This window comes from Rhineura floridana, chromosome 20 (assembly GCF_030035675.1).
Source record: "Rhineura floridana isolate rRhiFlo1 chromosome 20, rRhiFlo1.hap2, whole genome shotgun sequence".
In the NCBI taxonomy this organism is placed as follows: domain Eukaryota; kingdom Metazoa; phylum Chordata; class Lepidosauria; order Squamata; family Rhineuridae; genus Rhineura; species Rhineura floridana.
This window is the reverse complement of record NC_084499.1, coordinates 14,238,621-14,251,804: the sequence shown is the minus strand read 5'-3', so window position 1 is coordinate 14,251,804 and position 13,184 is coordinate 14,238,621. Positions and strand designations below refer to the sequence as shown.

Here is a 13,184-nt window from a genome sequence, read left to right as displayed (position 1 = left end):
TCATATGCAAATTTAATCAATTAACTGATTAAAACTTATTTGATCTATCAGCTAAGAGTTCGCTAATCGGGTGACATCCCTGATACATAACAAAGAAAAAACCCCAAAACATAAATCCCACCTGCTCCTTCCAGCTCAACGAATCAGAAATATTGGGCATTCCAGATCTTGATCACATTCTCTACTCCAGGATTATCAGAAAGTGTAGCGTGATGTTCCTATACTGTTTAGAGAGTCATAAGAAATGGGGGAAGTGTGTGGGTGTGGGGGGGAATGTGTGCAAGTGTAGGGTCCGGATTGTCTTCACTTCAAGTCAATGATGTCTTCGTCCAAGGAGGCCCCAAGCTGAAAGAGGCTGCTTGATTGGGGGCTGTCCTCCCGTGTGGTGGTGTCGGGGTCCGAACTGGTGGAGAAGTGGCGGTCTTCAGAAGTGCTTTCAAAGGAGCTTGCCACAAGCCTGCGGAGAGGGAAGGCAGAAATCAGGCGCGGGAACCCCAGCCATCAAAGATCCGCAGCCTTTCAGCAGCTTAGTCACCACAGCAGTGTCAAACATTCCCATGACTATCTCCTCCCATGCACTAGGTACGTAACGGAACTTGGAGAAGCGATCTCATGTATGATGACCGCAACAAGGATTTGGCAATCAAAACTGTGGAGGCCTGACCGACTTGGAGCTAAGAACTAGAACCTGAGTTCTTGGTTTTTCTCTCCTCTCAATCCTGTTTCCTTTCGTGTCATGTCTTTTAGCATCAGGAAAGGGAAGCTGATCTTTGAAGGCTGCTCTGGGAGCCATTTCAGCTGAAGAATGGGGTCAAAAATGCTTTAAATAAACAACCAAACAAATAAATAGCTAAACTCTCAACCCCGGCTTCAGAACCACACATGATCCCAGTTGACTAGGTTCTGCTGTTAGATCTCTTAGCGTTCGAGAGGACAAATTTCTTACCTGTCTGTCCCTAAAAGGAAGACGCTCTGCCCCTCCCAGCCACGGCCATGGGATTAGAAATAAAAAATCCCCAGTATCAATGAAGTACTAAACCAGCCTTTTCCAACCTCTGGATCCCCACATGATGCTGGACCACAATTCCCATCGTTACTGGCCACACTGGCTGTCCAACAACACCTGGGGACCCAAAGATTAGGAAAAGGTGTACTAAAGCACAATCTATCCTGCCATTTTGTGAAAAAGCACTCCTTTCAGTTATATCCCACAGCCCCAGGACTGCCCTGAAGCACTGCCGTCAACCAGAGTGGAAGAACATAACGTAAGAAGAGTTTGGCTTCATGGAAGCTAAGGCTCTCAGTGGCTACTAGCCAAGACAGCTGTGCTCTGCCTCCATAGTCGGAGAGAACACGCTTCTGAATATCGGTTGCTAGGAACTGCAGGAGGGGAGAGTGCTCTTGCGCTCAGTGTTGCACCCTGGATGCAGGGAGAGTTAGATCAGGGAGAGGAGTCCGATGAGGATGAGGCTCCTGGGAGCATTGGAGGAAGGGAGGGCTCTGACAGCCCGCAGACTCCCATGGCTGGCACTCCCATTGAGGCAGTTCCAGCCCCGCCTGCGAGTTCCCCGCCTGAACCGTTGGGAAGCGACCCCTCGCACGCGCCAACCCTGCCCATGCAGGAATCCCCACCTGGCACTTCAAATGCTTCCCACTTTCAGAGCCTGCGCTGTCACCTAGAGAAGCTCCGCTGTCGGATGGGCCGTCTGGGGCTTGCCCCCCCTCGCCCTGCGTGAGATGGCGCGAGAAGAGAGACTTTCAGACGGTGGAACTCCATCGGAGCCGTCGTTTACGCGCGAAGAGTTTCCCTACTTAAGCAAGTGCCTCCCAAGACTCTAGTGCTGAGTCAACTCTCCCCACACGCTGCAGAGACTGCTTAGGAAGAATAGCTAGGGAAAGTAGTGAGTCTGGGTAGACAGGTTTATGAAGCGCACTGCTTTGGATGTGACCATCATGTTAATAAACAGAGAAACAGATCACACCTCGTCTCAGTCTGGTTCCTTCATCTCTGGGTTGGACACTCAGGTCCCGCTTGCGGGATTCCCGTGGGCACCAGGTTGGCCACTGAGAACAGGAGGCTGGACTAGATGGGACACTGGCCTGATCCACCAGGGCTCGTCTTAGGTTCTAGTGGCTGCTGGATCAGGTCAAACCATTAAGTCTAGCATCCAGTTCTTGCCGTGGCCAACCAGATGCCCGAAAGGAAGCCTGCGAGCAGGACCTGACTGCAGCGGCACTGGCCACACTTGTGATTCCCAGAAAGTGGAACCCTCTGACCCACCGATCGAAATCCCCACCCCTTGCTCGTGACGGTTTTCTCAAAAGCAGGGAAGGATCCCACCTGGGAATGTCAAACGTGAAGTCCCAACATTATATGCAGTTTGGGCTCCAGACGTAATGAGAAGCTGGGCTCTTGTTCAGAGTGATGTCTCTGCCCCTCGAAAAACCCACCCGCGCTTTACATCTTACCTGTCGCTGCTTGTCGACCGTACGGTTCCTTGCTTGGGGTCGGACTGCTTCGGAGGGATCTGCTTCTGCTTCTGTCCTCTGTCTGACTTGGGAGCAGGCTCATTTAAGAGGCCTGGAGGGCAAAGAAAGGAATGTCTCTGAATCCTCTGCAGGAACCATTTCATTTATTTAGAAAAATATTTGCACCCAGCTGCTCTGATCCCCCAAAGGGCTTGCAAGGTGGCTAATAATATTGATAAAATTAATAAAACAATAGACACGGGTTTATAAATCACCAAGGTGAGCCTTTTTTCTGTTCTTGGCAAAGGGTGTCAAGACAACTCTGGGATTTCTTCGCCAGGTCAGAGCTGGAAAGAAGGATCATTGCCACAATTGGGCTGAGCTTTGGAGGGCCCAGAGTAATGTCAGGGAAGATACTTGCCTCCCTTTTCTCTGGGTCCAAGCTGGTGAAAGAGGCTGGGGCTTCTCAATCTGAGTGCAGAATAGGCTGAGGCGCTTTGGGTGGCTCAGCCACTCAGCGCTGAAAAAAAATCACAGCTCCAAATTTGGAGCAGGGAGGGGCAGCAGGTGGAGAATATCCCTGCAGTTGTGCTGGGCTTTCAAAGGCTTCCCAACCCCTTTGAAGCCTGGAACATGCTGGCTGGGACTGACAGGTGTTGGTCCAGCAGCATAGGGAAGGCCAGAGGTTCCTCAGCCCTGCTGTGGCAGGCAACTCGCACACAGGGGGTGAAGGGGACTTTGCTCTGCAACAGCACAACACTGTGGTAACTCATCGCCACTGCGCTGGAGACACCCGTTGGTGACATCCAAGCAGTTTCCTCTGGGGTGGGGGAGCTACTTTTGCCACTGTGGTGTTGGAACAGAGCCCCCTGCAGGTGAGTGTGAAAATGCCTACAAACCTGAGATTGTCTTGGAGTCTGGAGGCCAAAGTTCCAAAACAGCCACCCCCAATCGCAATAGCCAAGACTGGGCCAGGCGCCCGTCTAGAAGGGGCAAGCTCTCCTTTTTAAGCGGCACCTAGAAAATCATCTCTCTAGCCAACGCGGAATGGAATGGTCTGTGAATCCATGAATGAAAACGGCTATCCAAGAAAATTGAGGAAGATGGGATGTTTATCCAGAGTTAGACTATTGGTCTATCTAGCTCAGTGTGCTCTACGCTGACTGGCAGGGGCTCTCCAGAGTTTAGACAGGAGTCTTTCCCAGCCCTACCTGGAGATGCTGCGGATCAAACCTTCGGCATGCAAAGCAGAAGCTCTCTACCACTGAGGCTATGGCCCTTCCTCCCGGAGGGTTCAAGAGGGGTGCGGGGCTCTTGCAGGGTTTACCGAGCAATTCTTTGCGTGTCCTGCTTGCAATTTCTTTGATCTCTATGCGCGACAGCGAGAGGGAAGGAGCAGCGGTGATGGAGATGCTGCCAGCGGACGTTGGGGTGGTGATGACTTTAGGGACCAGGGGAGACTTGAGCGGGCGTTCGATACTCCTGCCGACCAGGTTGCTGAGGGGGATCTTGTATATGTTTTTGCACAGAGCTTCGCCTGAAATGACAAGAAGGATCACAGAATGGGAAGTGACTGAAAGCAATCTTGCAGGTGAGTTAGGGGCCCACAAAAAAACCCCCTTCCTACCCTTATTTATTTGTTACATTTGTACCCCGCCTTTCTTTTCATGAGAGAAACCCAAGGCGGCTTCCCTATGGTTCCCAGGCGGTCTCCCATCCAGGCACTGACCAGACCTGACCCTGCTTAGCGTCAGCAGGGAGCTGGCCTCACGTGCCTTCAGACCATAGCCTTGCAGGTCAACGTGCATGCGAGTTAGTGATTTGTGGCTGGCTGCTGCTGCCGAAGTCAGGAAGCCGTGGCTCTGAGTACAGTTGTCTTAGGTGCTGAGCCACCAGGACTGCAGATTGATACATTTCTCTAAGCGGCTCCGCCCAGGTGCTGAACTAGCTTTGCCCACTCGGGCTGGCAACTGACTCTTCTCAAAAAGGAAAGGCAAAGAGAGGCTTCCTGTTTTGGCTGAGACTGCATCTCAGCCATGGTTGTCTGTAATTAACTTTCAACTTTAATTCAGCAGCTGTTTGTGGCTCAGTTCTGCCAAGTGTTCCCTGTGTATTCACCTGGAGACATATTTTTCTGGTCGAACTGATTACAAAAAGCATTCCACACCTCAACAACCACCCCCACAGACCAACCTACAAAATCCAGGCCAGTTTATGAGAAAAGAGGAGGTACGGATCTCTGGTCCTTGGGGGCTGTCTCTTGAGGGACTCCTAGTTCGACTGTCTTCAGCTTGGTGGCTCAAGATCAGCATGTGGCTGGTGCCCTGATCCAAGGTGTGCTGCATCAGCGGCACCATCACACCCATTTTTGTTTCCTTTTGCCGTTGCTTTTTAAGAGGGGGAAGGCAGAAAAGAGAAAAACAGTTAACATGGTCACTGTGGTGTACTGATTAGAGTGTCGGACTGGGACCTGGGAGACCAGGGTTCAAATCCCCCTTGGCCATGAATCTCACTGGGTGACCTCGGGCCAGTCACTGTCTCTCAGCCTAACCTACCTCACAAGGTTGTTGTGAGGATAAAATCAGGAGGGGGAGAATCGTGTTTGTATATGCCACCTGGAGCTCCTTGGAGGAAAGGTGGGATAGAAATGTAAGAAAATAAGAAAGAAAATAAGTAAGCAGGACAGAATCATCCCTTGCAGGGTTGTGGCAAATGTTTGTCTGTTTAGGGTTTTTTTGGGGGGGGGGAAACATGCATGCTTCTTGATTAGAGGGGGAGGATTCTATCCTGAGAATATTAGGCTTTACATGTTTGTTCACTGCCCGCGTTTCTCCAGTTTGCAGTGCCTTTTTCAATAATGGGTTTTTCTTCCTGGGGAAGAGTCATCGGCAGAACCCTGGATTGTCAGACAATAATATGTTATATGATAATAATCCTTTTTTTTAAAAAAAAGATGTCTTCAAAGCTTTTTAAAAAAATGTTTTTAAAGATGTTTTGTTTTAATGTATTTTAAAGTCTGGTTTTTATGACGTTTTAAAGTGTTTTTAGTGCATTTGTTTGCTGCCCTGGGCTCCTGCTGGGAGAAAGGGCAGGATATAAATCAAATAATAAATTAATCAATCAATCAATCAATCAATCAATTAATTAATAACGAATAGATAGATAGATTACATAAATTAGATAGATGGATGGATGGATGGATGGATAAAGGGGCCCGCTTGGGGCACATGTGGGATGTAAGGTGGGTTTCAGCGATGAGGAGGTTGATTCTCAAGCCCAGTATGATGCAGAAGCAACCAGCTCCCAGATGACCTCGGTCCCTTCCTTACCTTCTGCCGCAGAAGGAGAGAAAACGGGGATCTCATGAACTGAAGGCGTCTGAGGGGAACTGGGCAAGCTGGTCTCCTTGGAACTGGTGTCGGAGGGCTCGCTCATGGCCGTGGCGGCCTGGAAGAAGATATCTGACTGGAAGGGGAAAGAGATTGAGTCAAGAAGCCAGGGGGTTGACCACGTGGTGCCTGTGGGTGCCAGTGTACCCTCTTGTATCTCCAACAGAGCCTGCAAAAGGTCTCGGTAAGCATTTTCATGGAGCATCATGGGAAAGAGCACGGCTGGCTGGCTGACACCCTGAACAGCGGAACACACAGTAACCTTGTGTTGCAGGTCTCACTTGCCTAACTGATGAATGGGTTAAACATTGCCACCTTAATATAAAAGGATTAAGTCTTTCTGCCTCTGTGTTACCAGCGGAGGGGGAAATGGAACGGAGGATAACTGAAAGGGCATGGCTGGCTGGCTGGCACCCTGAACAGGAGAACACATTGTAATATATTGTTGCAAGCCTCGCCTGCCTAACTGGTTGATGGGTCAAATGTTGCTGCCTTTAATAGGAAAGGGACAAAGGCATTCTGCCTTTGTGTTACCAGCAGAGGGGGAAATGGAATGGAGGATCACTGAAAGGGCATGGCTGGCTGGCTGGCACCCTGAACAGGAGAACACATTGTAATATATTGTTGCAAGCCCCGCCTGCCTAACTGATTGATGGGTCAAATGTTGCTGCCTTTAATAGGAAAGGGACAAAGGCATTCTGCCTCTGTGTTACCAGTAGAGGGGGAACAGAATGGAGTTATCACTGAAAAGGGCATGGCTAGCTGGCTGGCACTCTGAACAGAAGAACACAGAGTAACATTGTTGCCCCGGTCCTGCCTGCCTGATTGAAGGGTTAAACGCTGCTGTCTTAATATAAAGGTACAAGTCATTCTGCTTCTATGTTACCAGCAGAGGCACATATATAAGAAGGGGATTTTGCATAGGGGGACTGGATTTCAACTCTCGTCACCTTACCCTTGATGCCACCAGCTGAAGTGCAGGGACCACGGCTGTGTGGACAAGGTTCCCATTCACCACTAACCGGATTTCGATCGAATCGGTGGTGAAGGCCAAAATATAGGGGAAGGCGCAAACTGCAAGAGGAGGCAAGGGTTGTTCTTAGTAAAGAAACGGATGCAACAAGCGCATGTTATCAATCCTAAGCATCAAAAAGCTTTGAAGTTTTCCTGATCTACTGTAAGTCTTGTTACTACTGATTTACATAGCACCATCAACGTCCAATGTTGCTTTGCAGAACAGGAAAAAAAAACTTAGGTCCCTGCCCCAAAGAGCTTAAAAGCTAAAATTCAACAAAGGGGAAGAAGACAGAGGCAAGGGAGAGGAGGACCTTCTGTTCAGCTGCATGCACTGAAGCTCCGTTTTTAGGAAGGTGTCAGGGCAAAGAGGTTGTGCTAAAGGCTTCCTGGAAAAAAAGGGGGTTTGGAAAACAGGTTTGAAGAGGGAGGAAGCTGGTATCGTGTAGGTGTTTCGGGCAGAAGAAGGGGCAGCGAGAAAAGGTGGAGTCATTTATAGGGTCAGGAGGCCTTTGGTCAGCTGAAGGCGGTGGAGGAAAGGTTGAGGAGGCAGAGAGATATCAGAGAGAGAGAAGAAATGGGGACAAGGCAACAGAGAGCTCTGAAGGTCAGAAAAGAGGAGGTACTTGTGCTGGATCCGGGAGCAGACAGGGACCAGGGGAGGAACATATTTTAGGAGGGGGTTCATGTGATTGGAACCATGGAGACAGGCTAAAGATGGACCACTTTCTTCTGTTGACCATATTTTTTATTTTATTTATTATTCCATTTACACCCTGCCCTTCCTTCCAAAGGGAGCCCTTTGGAGGAAATTCCTTTGGGGGAAATCTGCCAGAGTCTGCATGTCAACTGCCACTTGCGTTTCTCTCTTCCTCTCTCTCACTCTCTGCCACTCCTTCTCCTTCTCTCTCTCACTCTCTCTGTCACCCCTTTCTCTCTCTCCCACCTCTCCTCTCATCCTCTCTCTTTCTGTCACCCCCTTCTCCTCCTCTTTCCCTCTGCCTGCGCACTGGCCCAGAAGTCTGCCAATACAGAGACAAGTCACGTTCGCCAGAGCTCTGAACCAATTCCACTTGCAGAAATTAGGCCACGGGCCCACAGGTTGTCCATTCCAGAGGTAGAAGGCCTTCCCTCCACAGTGAGATTGCTTCGTACAGCAGAGGCTTAACAGAAGGGGACCAGCAGATCTCTCTTCTTACCAATGGCATAAGGAACCTGGTTCCAGCTGAAGTGGAAGTCAGATGCCGACGGCTGGACCAAAGGAGAACCCCCGTTGAAGGGACACACTTTGCGGTAGCAGCAGACATCTGTAAGAAGGGACTCCTGTTAACCTCGAGCAAGATGACACGGGCCTTGACACCAAATGCAGAAAAACAACTAGCAGGGAAATGTAGCTCCACGGCACGGAGAAAGTGGACAGAGAAACGTTTTCCTCCCTCTCTCGTAACACTAGAACTCGTGGACCTCCAATGAAGCTGAATGTTGGGAGATTCAGGGCAGATGAAAGAAAGGGCTTCTTCACGCAATGCACTGCTACGCTATGGAACGCGCTCCCACCGGAGGCAGTGAGGGCCGCCAACTTGGATGCCTTTAAAAGAGGACTAGACACATTGGTGGAGGGTAAGTCTATCAACGGCTGCTCACCATGAAGGCTGCACTCTGCCTCTGTGGCCAGAGGAAGCATGCCTCTGAATGCCACTCGCTGGAAACCGCAGGAGGAGTGAGTGCTCTTGCACTCAAGCCCTGATTGGGGACCAGATGGGCTTTTGGCCTGATGCGGCAGGCTCCTCTTACGCTCTTAACTCTGCCAAGGTGGCCAGCTATTTCGCTGCTCCTGTGACAGCAGCCAGGGACCCAGAAATCAAGAGGAGTAAAGCTTTCCCCTGTTAAAGTCTCCCCAATATGCTGGGGAAGGCTTCGGCTGCTGAATGTCTGAGCATCTGGCTGGTGTCAAAGGTGCAGGTGCCCGGTAGAGCAGTTGGCAATCTTAAAAAGGGGGTGGTGGTGGGGACACATGACGGCTGTCTTCAAATAACTGAAGGGCCGTCGTGCAGAAGACAGAGCAGGCTTGTTTGAAGCAAGGGGCAGAAATGGCTGGGAAGCAGATTTCGGGGAAACATTAGGAGAAACTTCCTAACAGTAACAGTCGTTCGACACGGAAACAGTCTGCCTTGGGAGGCGGTGGGCTCTCCTTCACTGGAGGTATTTGAAGCAAGGTCTGGATGGACGGCTGCCTGTCTGGGATGCCGCAGTTGCATCATCAATCATTTATCATCATCACAATCTAGAAAGCCCCTAATGCTTTCAACCATCATCATAACATTGTAATTATTATAGATAACACCCAACACTTTCAGACTGCTGAACTTTGTACTTCGTAGGAGCATAGAAAGCTGCCTTATACCGAGTCAGACCACTGGTCCATCTAGTTCAGTATTCTCTGCCCTGACTGCATGGGAAACAGATGCTCAGCCACTGAGCTACAGCCCTTTCCTGCTTCAAAGAGAAGGGAGTCACCTCGCAATCTAACAGACACGATACAAAAGGAAAAAAGGGACGGGGGGGAAGAGGAAAGCAAGCGAAGTCTTGAAGTTGCATCAGCTCGATAGCGTTGTCTGATATCAACAGGTGGGACTTCCTGCCTTCAAGTGCGTGCGCACGCAGAACCCAGCGGCCGTTGGTCTCCTAGCCGACAGCTTTGCGGTCCCCCATTTTTGCGCACTGCCTCTCCCGTGCCAAGCACACCTTTTAACCACCTAAAAGGTAGTTCCCCACTGACGCCAGGAGGAACCAAAGGCAGCTTTGGATAGATAACCAGACCGTCTCCCTAGGCAGAGCGAGTCGGCAGTACTTACAGTTATAGCACAAGAGCAGGCCGGCTTCTCCATCTTCATACACATCAATAGCTGCAACAAAATTAACCTGCAATGATAACGGGCAAGGGTAGTGGGCAGGCTGGAGGCTGAGCTTCCTACAAACTCTTTGAGAACAATTCAGTGGCTCCGAGTCAGGGCGAAGGGAGATGCTTTTCCCCTCCCCCCTGCCCCAATCCCACTAACCCAGCAAATATTTCCAAATTCCGATGCCGGAAACTGGTCTAATTGTATTTCCAATTCAAATACAATTCTAATTGTATTTCGTACAGTACTCATTCACGATATGAGAAGCGTCTTCCCCCCTGCAGCTTCATTCAGAATTGAGCAATTTCCGGAAATGTCGGAAAGAGTTCAGTTTCAAGAACACAGACCCTGTCTGAATGCCTCCCTGAACATTCCCCACTGTCCCACCAGTCAGCTCTCAATCCCTTCTGCCCATTTCTGCTTGTTTATGTGGCAGCAGCAACAGAAAAGTCTCTGCAAAGCCTCCCTTCCTGAAGAGGTGCTGGGGACCCTGGGAAATGTAACTTTCCCAGGGCACCTGAGTCCATAGTATGGACGTTAGATACTATGGAAACTACATAGTCTGGGGGTTCTTGCACCTGGGATGCTGCCACTGCAGTGTGTTATAATGCTAGAGAGAGAGGAAGGTGCTCCGTCAGCTAAAACACTCTCAGGGAAGTGGAGCCCTCTACATAATGCACTTGAGCATCATGGAATGGCCAAGTTTGCATTATTATGAACTTTGGTGATATCACATCAAATAACAAACTTCTAACTTGTTATGAAGGGCGCTTCTTGTACTCCCCCGCCTTTTGCTGAAGAACGGAATGTCCTTCTTCCACAATGAGTAACTGCAGATTCCATGATGCAAAATGCATGTAAAAAATGTGCAGATTTGCAGCTTCTGACACATCTAATTTTCCCTGGCATAGAGGGCATGACCCAGCTGAAGTTAAGCGCATTTACAAATCCCGCTGATCTTGATACAAAAGAGTCCAGAGAAAACAATGGGTCAAAAACGTTGCAAGGTGGCTGATTTGTCCCCAGGATTTACTTTTTAAATATTTGAATTGTCTTGACAGTGTACGCTGCCTGCTGTAGGGGAGACAGCCTTGACCCCGAGATCGGCTGCATTTTTGCTTGGGCAACCTACTGAAGGAAAAAAGGGATAGCACTTGAGCCCAAGGAACCTACCCTGCTTGCTTCAACATGGTGTAACCGATAGGATTCGCCTGTGCTCTCATTGATTAAGTCAAACTGGTGCCGGTACGCGACGCAGATCAGGTTGTCATTTTCTCCTGTGGGCCCGTCCACCAGGGTCATGACAACAGGAGGGTCAGACAAGCAGATCTCCTGCAATCCCAAAACACGCTGGATTAAAAGCAGTGAAAGCCATGATGTGCGTGCATGAGTGGGGTGATTGTGCAGGAGCGCAGCATGCAGGGAAAAAGCAGAATATGATACAGGACACCAAATTCAGTCTCCTTGAGGATCTCGGGTACAGAAAAAGGTGACCCAAACAACAGAGAACAGGGAAGCCTAAACTGTTTGTGATTTTTCTTAATTTTTTTAAAAAAATGACTGAAGTTGGAAGGACACGATAGCAGTTGAGAGAACGAGGCATGCTGAGATCAGCCACAGAGGCTCTGCTCAAACACCTGCCATTAAGATCCATCAAGCTGTTAGGCACTAGAGACGGGGCCTTCTTGGTGATAGCCCCATCAATGTGGAAATCTCTCTTGCTGAATGTGCATCTGTTTCCCTCTCCCTTGTGTTCAAACAGGCTTTGAAGACTTGGCTATTCTGAGCTGCTTTTAACTGAATGAGGTTATTGATAGCTATAACATGGATTGTCAACGTGGTATCCAAGGGTGCCAGTTGTACCCACCAGCATCTCCTACAGCGCTGCAAAAGGTCTGTAAATATCTCCAAAAAAAAATCCACAACACAAGAAACACTCTTTGATCTCCCTGCTCAGCTCTTGCTTGTGCTGGCTCAGCCTCTCTTACACCGAAAACCAGGGGAGGCCAGGGGAGATGTGACCAAGAGAGCGTTGACCGGCGGGGACCCAAAGGCTGGGAAAGGCTGATCTATAGGAACGGTGGGGAATCTGTGGCCCTCTAGATGTTGTTGGACTCCAACTCCCATCAGGCCCAGCCAGCATGGCCAATGTCCAGCGTTGACAGGATTTGGGAGTCTAGCAATATCTGAAAGGAAACCGTTTCCCCACCACTGGTTAACAGCCTCTTGGTCCTATCCCCTCTGGCCTCTCCAGAAGATTTCAAAGATCAAAAATATCAAAGATGAAGAAGGCTGGATTTGCTCTGGCCTTTAAAACGGCAGCTTGGGGTTTCTCCCAGGAGCAGGCATGCCTGGGCTATGGAAATTTGACCTTGGGCCAGTCACTGCCTCTCAGCCTCAGAGGAAGGCAATGGCAAACCCCCTCTGTATATTTCTTACCATGAAAAACCCTATTCATAGGGTTGCCATGAGTCGGGATCGACTTGAAGGCAGTCCATTTCCATTTTTTACCTCATACCTACCCGGATGTACTGAAATTCTTCAACAGGGGACTCCGACTGAGGTGACAACGACGGGCCGCTGTTCAGGCCCTCCCACTGCTTGAACTTCCTGGTGATGAGAAGCAGCTTGTTCCGGATTGCCGCAACGATCCGCAGCTCGTTGGAGTGGTGGGTGTTGATGGCGTAGAGGTGGCAGCCTGGACAGGGGAGGTTAAGCGGCGTCACGCACGCCTCTCCGAGAAATTCCCCAAAGAAAACCCCGGCTCACAGGGAGGGGAGAGGAGGGATGCACACGGAGCAGAGTCCCCTGCCATTTCTGGGCCGCAGGGCAAGTGCACCGGCGCTACCGCATGAAACGGAAGGGGAGGCAGCCCAAACAGCTGCGCGGGCACAGGAAGCTGTCCATCTGGCTCAGTCCTGTCTACGCAGATGGGCAGCACCTCTCCAGGGTTTCAGGGGAAATTTGGTTTTGTTTGCATTCTAATGAGAAGCTGCCCAGTGCACCCTCTGCAAACCGATACGTGAACTGAAAGGCAGTTATCCTTCACAATTTGTCCTCGTCTGAATTTGTCAATGCTGTTCTCCAGCAAAGCAAAAGATTAAACGTGGGGCCCATGTAGGCAACAGTGAGGGGAAAGGGGGCATCTGGGCTCTGAAAAGGTCAAAGGGTAGGGCGCCCCCAGTGTTGCTTCTGGCGGTTCTTAGCACAAGGGCGAGGAGCCTCAGACCTGGGGGGCCACGTGAGGACCTCCAGGCCTCTCTATCTGGCCCTTGGGACTATGCCCAGGCCACGCCCCACACCAGCCCTCCTTGGCACCCGCCTGGAGTGTTTCTGCCTGGCTGGAATGTGCCCCTCAACTCTGATCGCGACTCTCGCTTGCCTGGATGGAGGATAGAGAGGGGTGGGTGAG

The 13,184-nt window shown here is 50.2% G+C and overlaps 1 protein-coding gene across 15 annotated transcripts in view; it reads right to left on the bottom strand.

Moving 5' to 3' along the window:
- Positions 1-13,184, bottom strand: part of GARNL3 (GTPase activating Rap/RanGAP domain like 3) — a 120,486-nt gene that overhangs the window by 5,630 nt on the left and 101,672 nt on the right. For 14 of the 15 annotated variants that reach the window (XM_061603788.1, XM_061603793.1, XM_061603782.1 and 11 more), the window contains 9 exons: positions 12,295-12,470; positions 10,946-11,104; positions 9,728-9,794; positions 8,072-8,179; positions 6,814-6,932; positions 5,799-5,934; positions 3,797-4,006; positions 2,470-2,581; positions 122-457 (listed from right to left, as the gene is read on the bottom strand). In XM_061603788.1, coding sequence (XP_061459772.1) covers positions 304-457; positions 2,470-2,581; positions 3,797-4,006; positions 5,799-5,934; positions 6,814-6,932; positions 8,072-8,179; positions 9,728-9,794; positions 10,946-11,104; positions 12,295-12,470 — 1,241 coding nt within the window. In that variant the 3' untranslated portion in view covers positions 122-303. Of the gene's footprint in view, positions 1-121; positions 458-2,469; positions 2,582-3,796; positions 4,007-5,798; positions 5,935-6,813; positions 6,933-8,071; positions 8,180-9,727; positions 9,795-10,945; positions 11,105-12,294; positions 12,471-13,184 lie in introns of those variants that run through there. The other variant, XM_061603794.1, reaches the window with a different exon arrangement.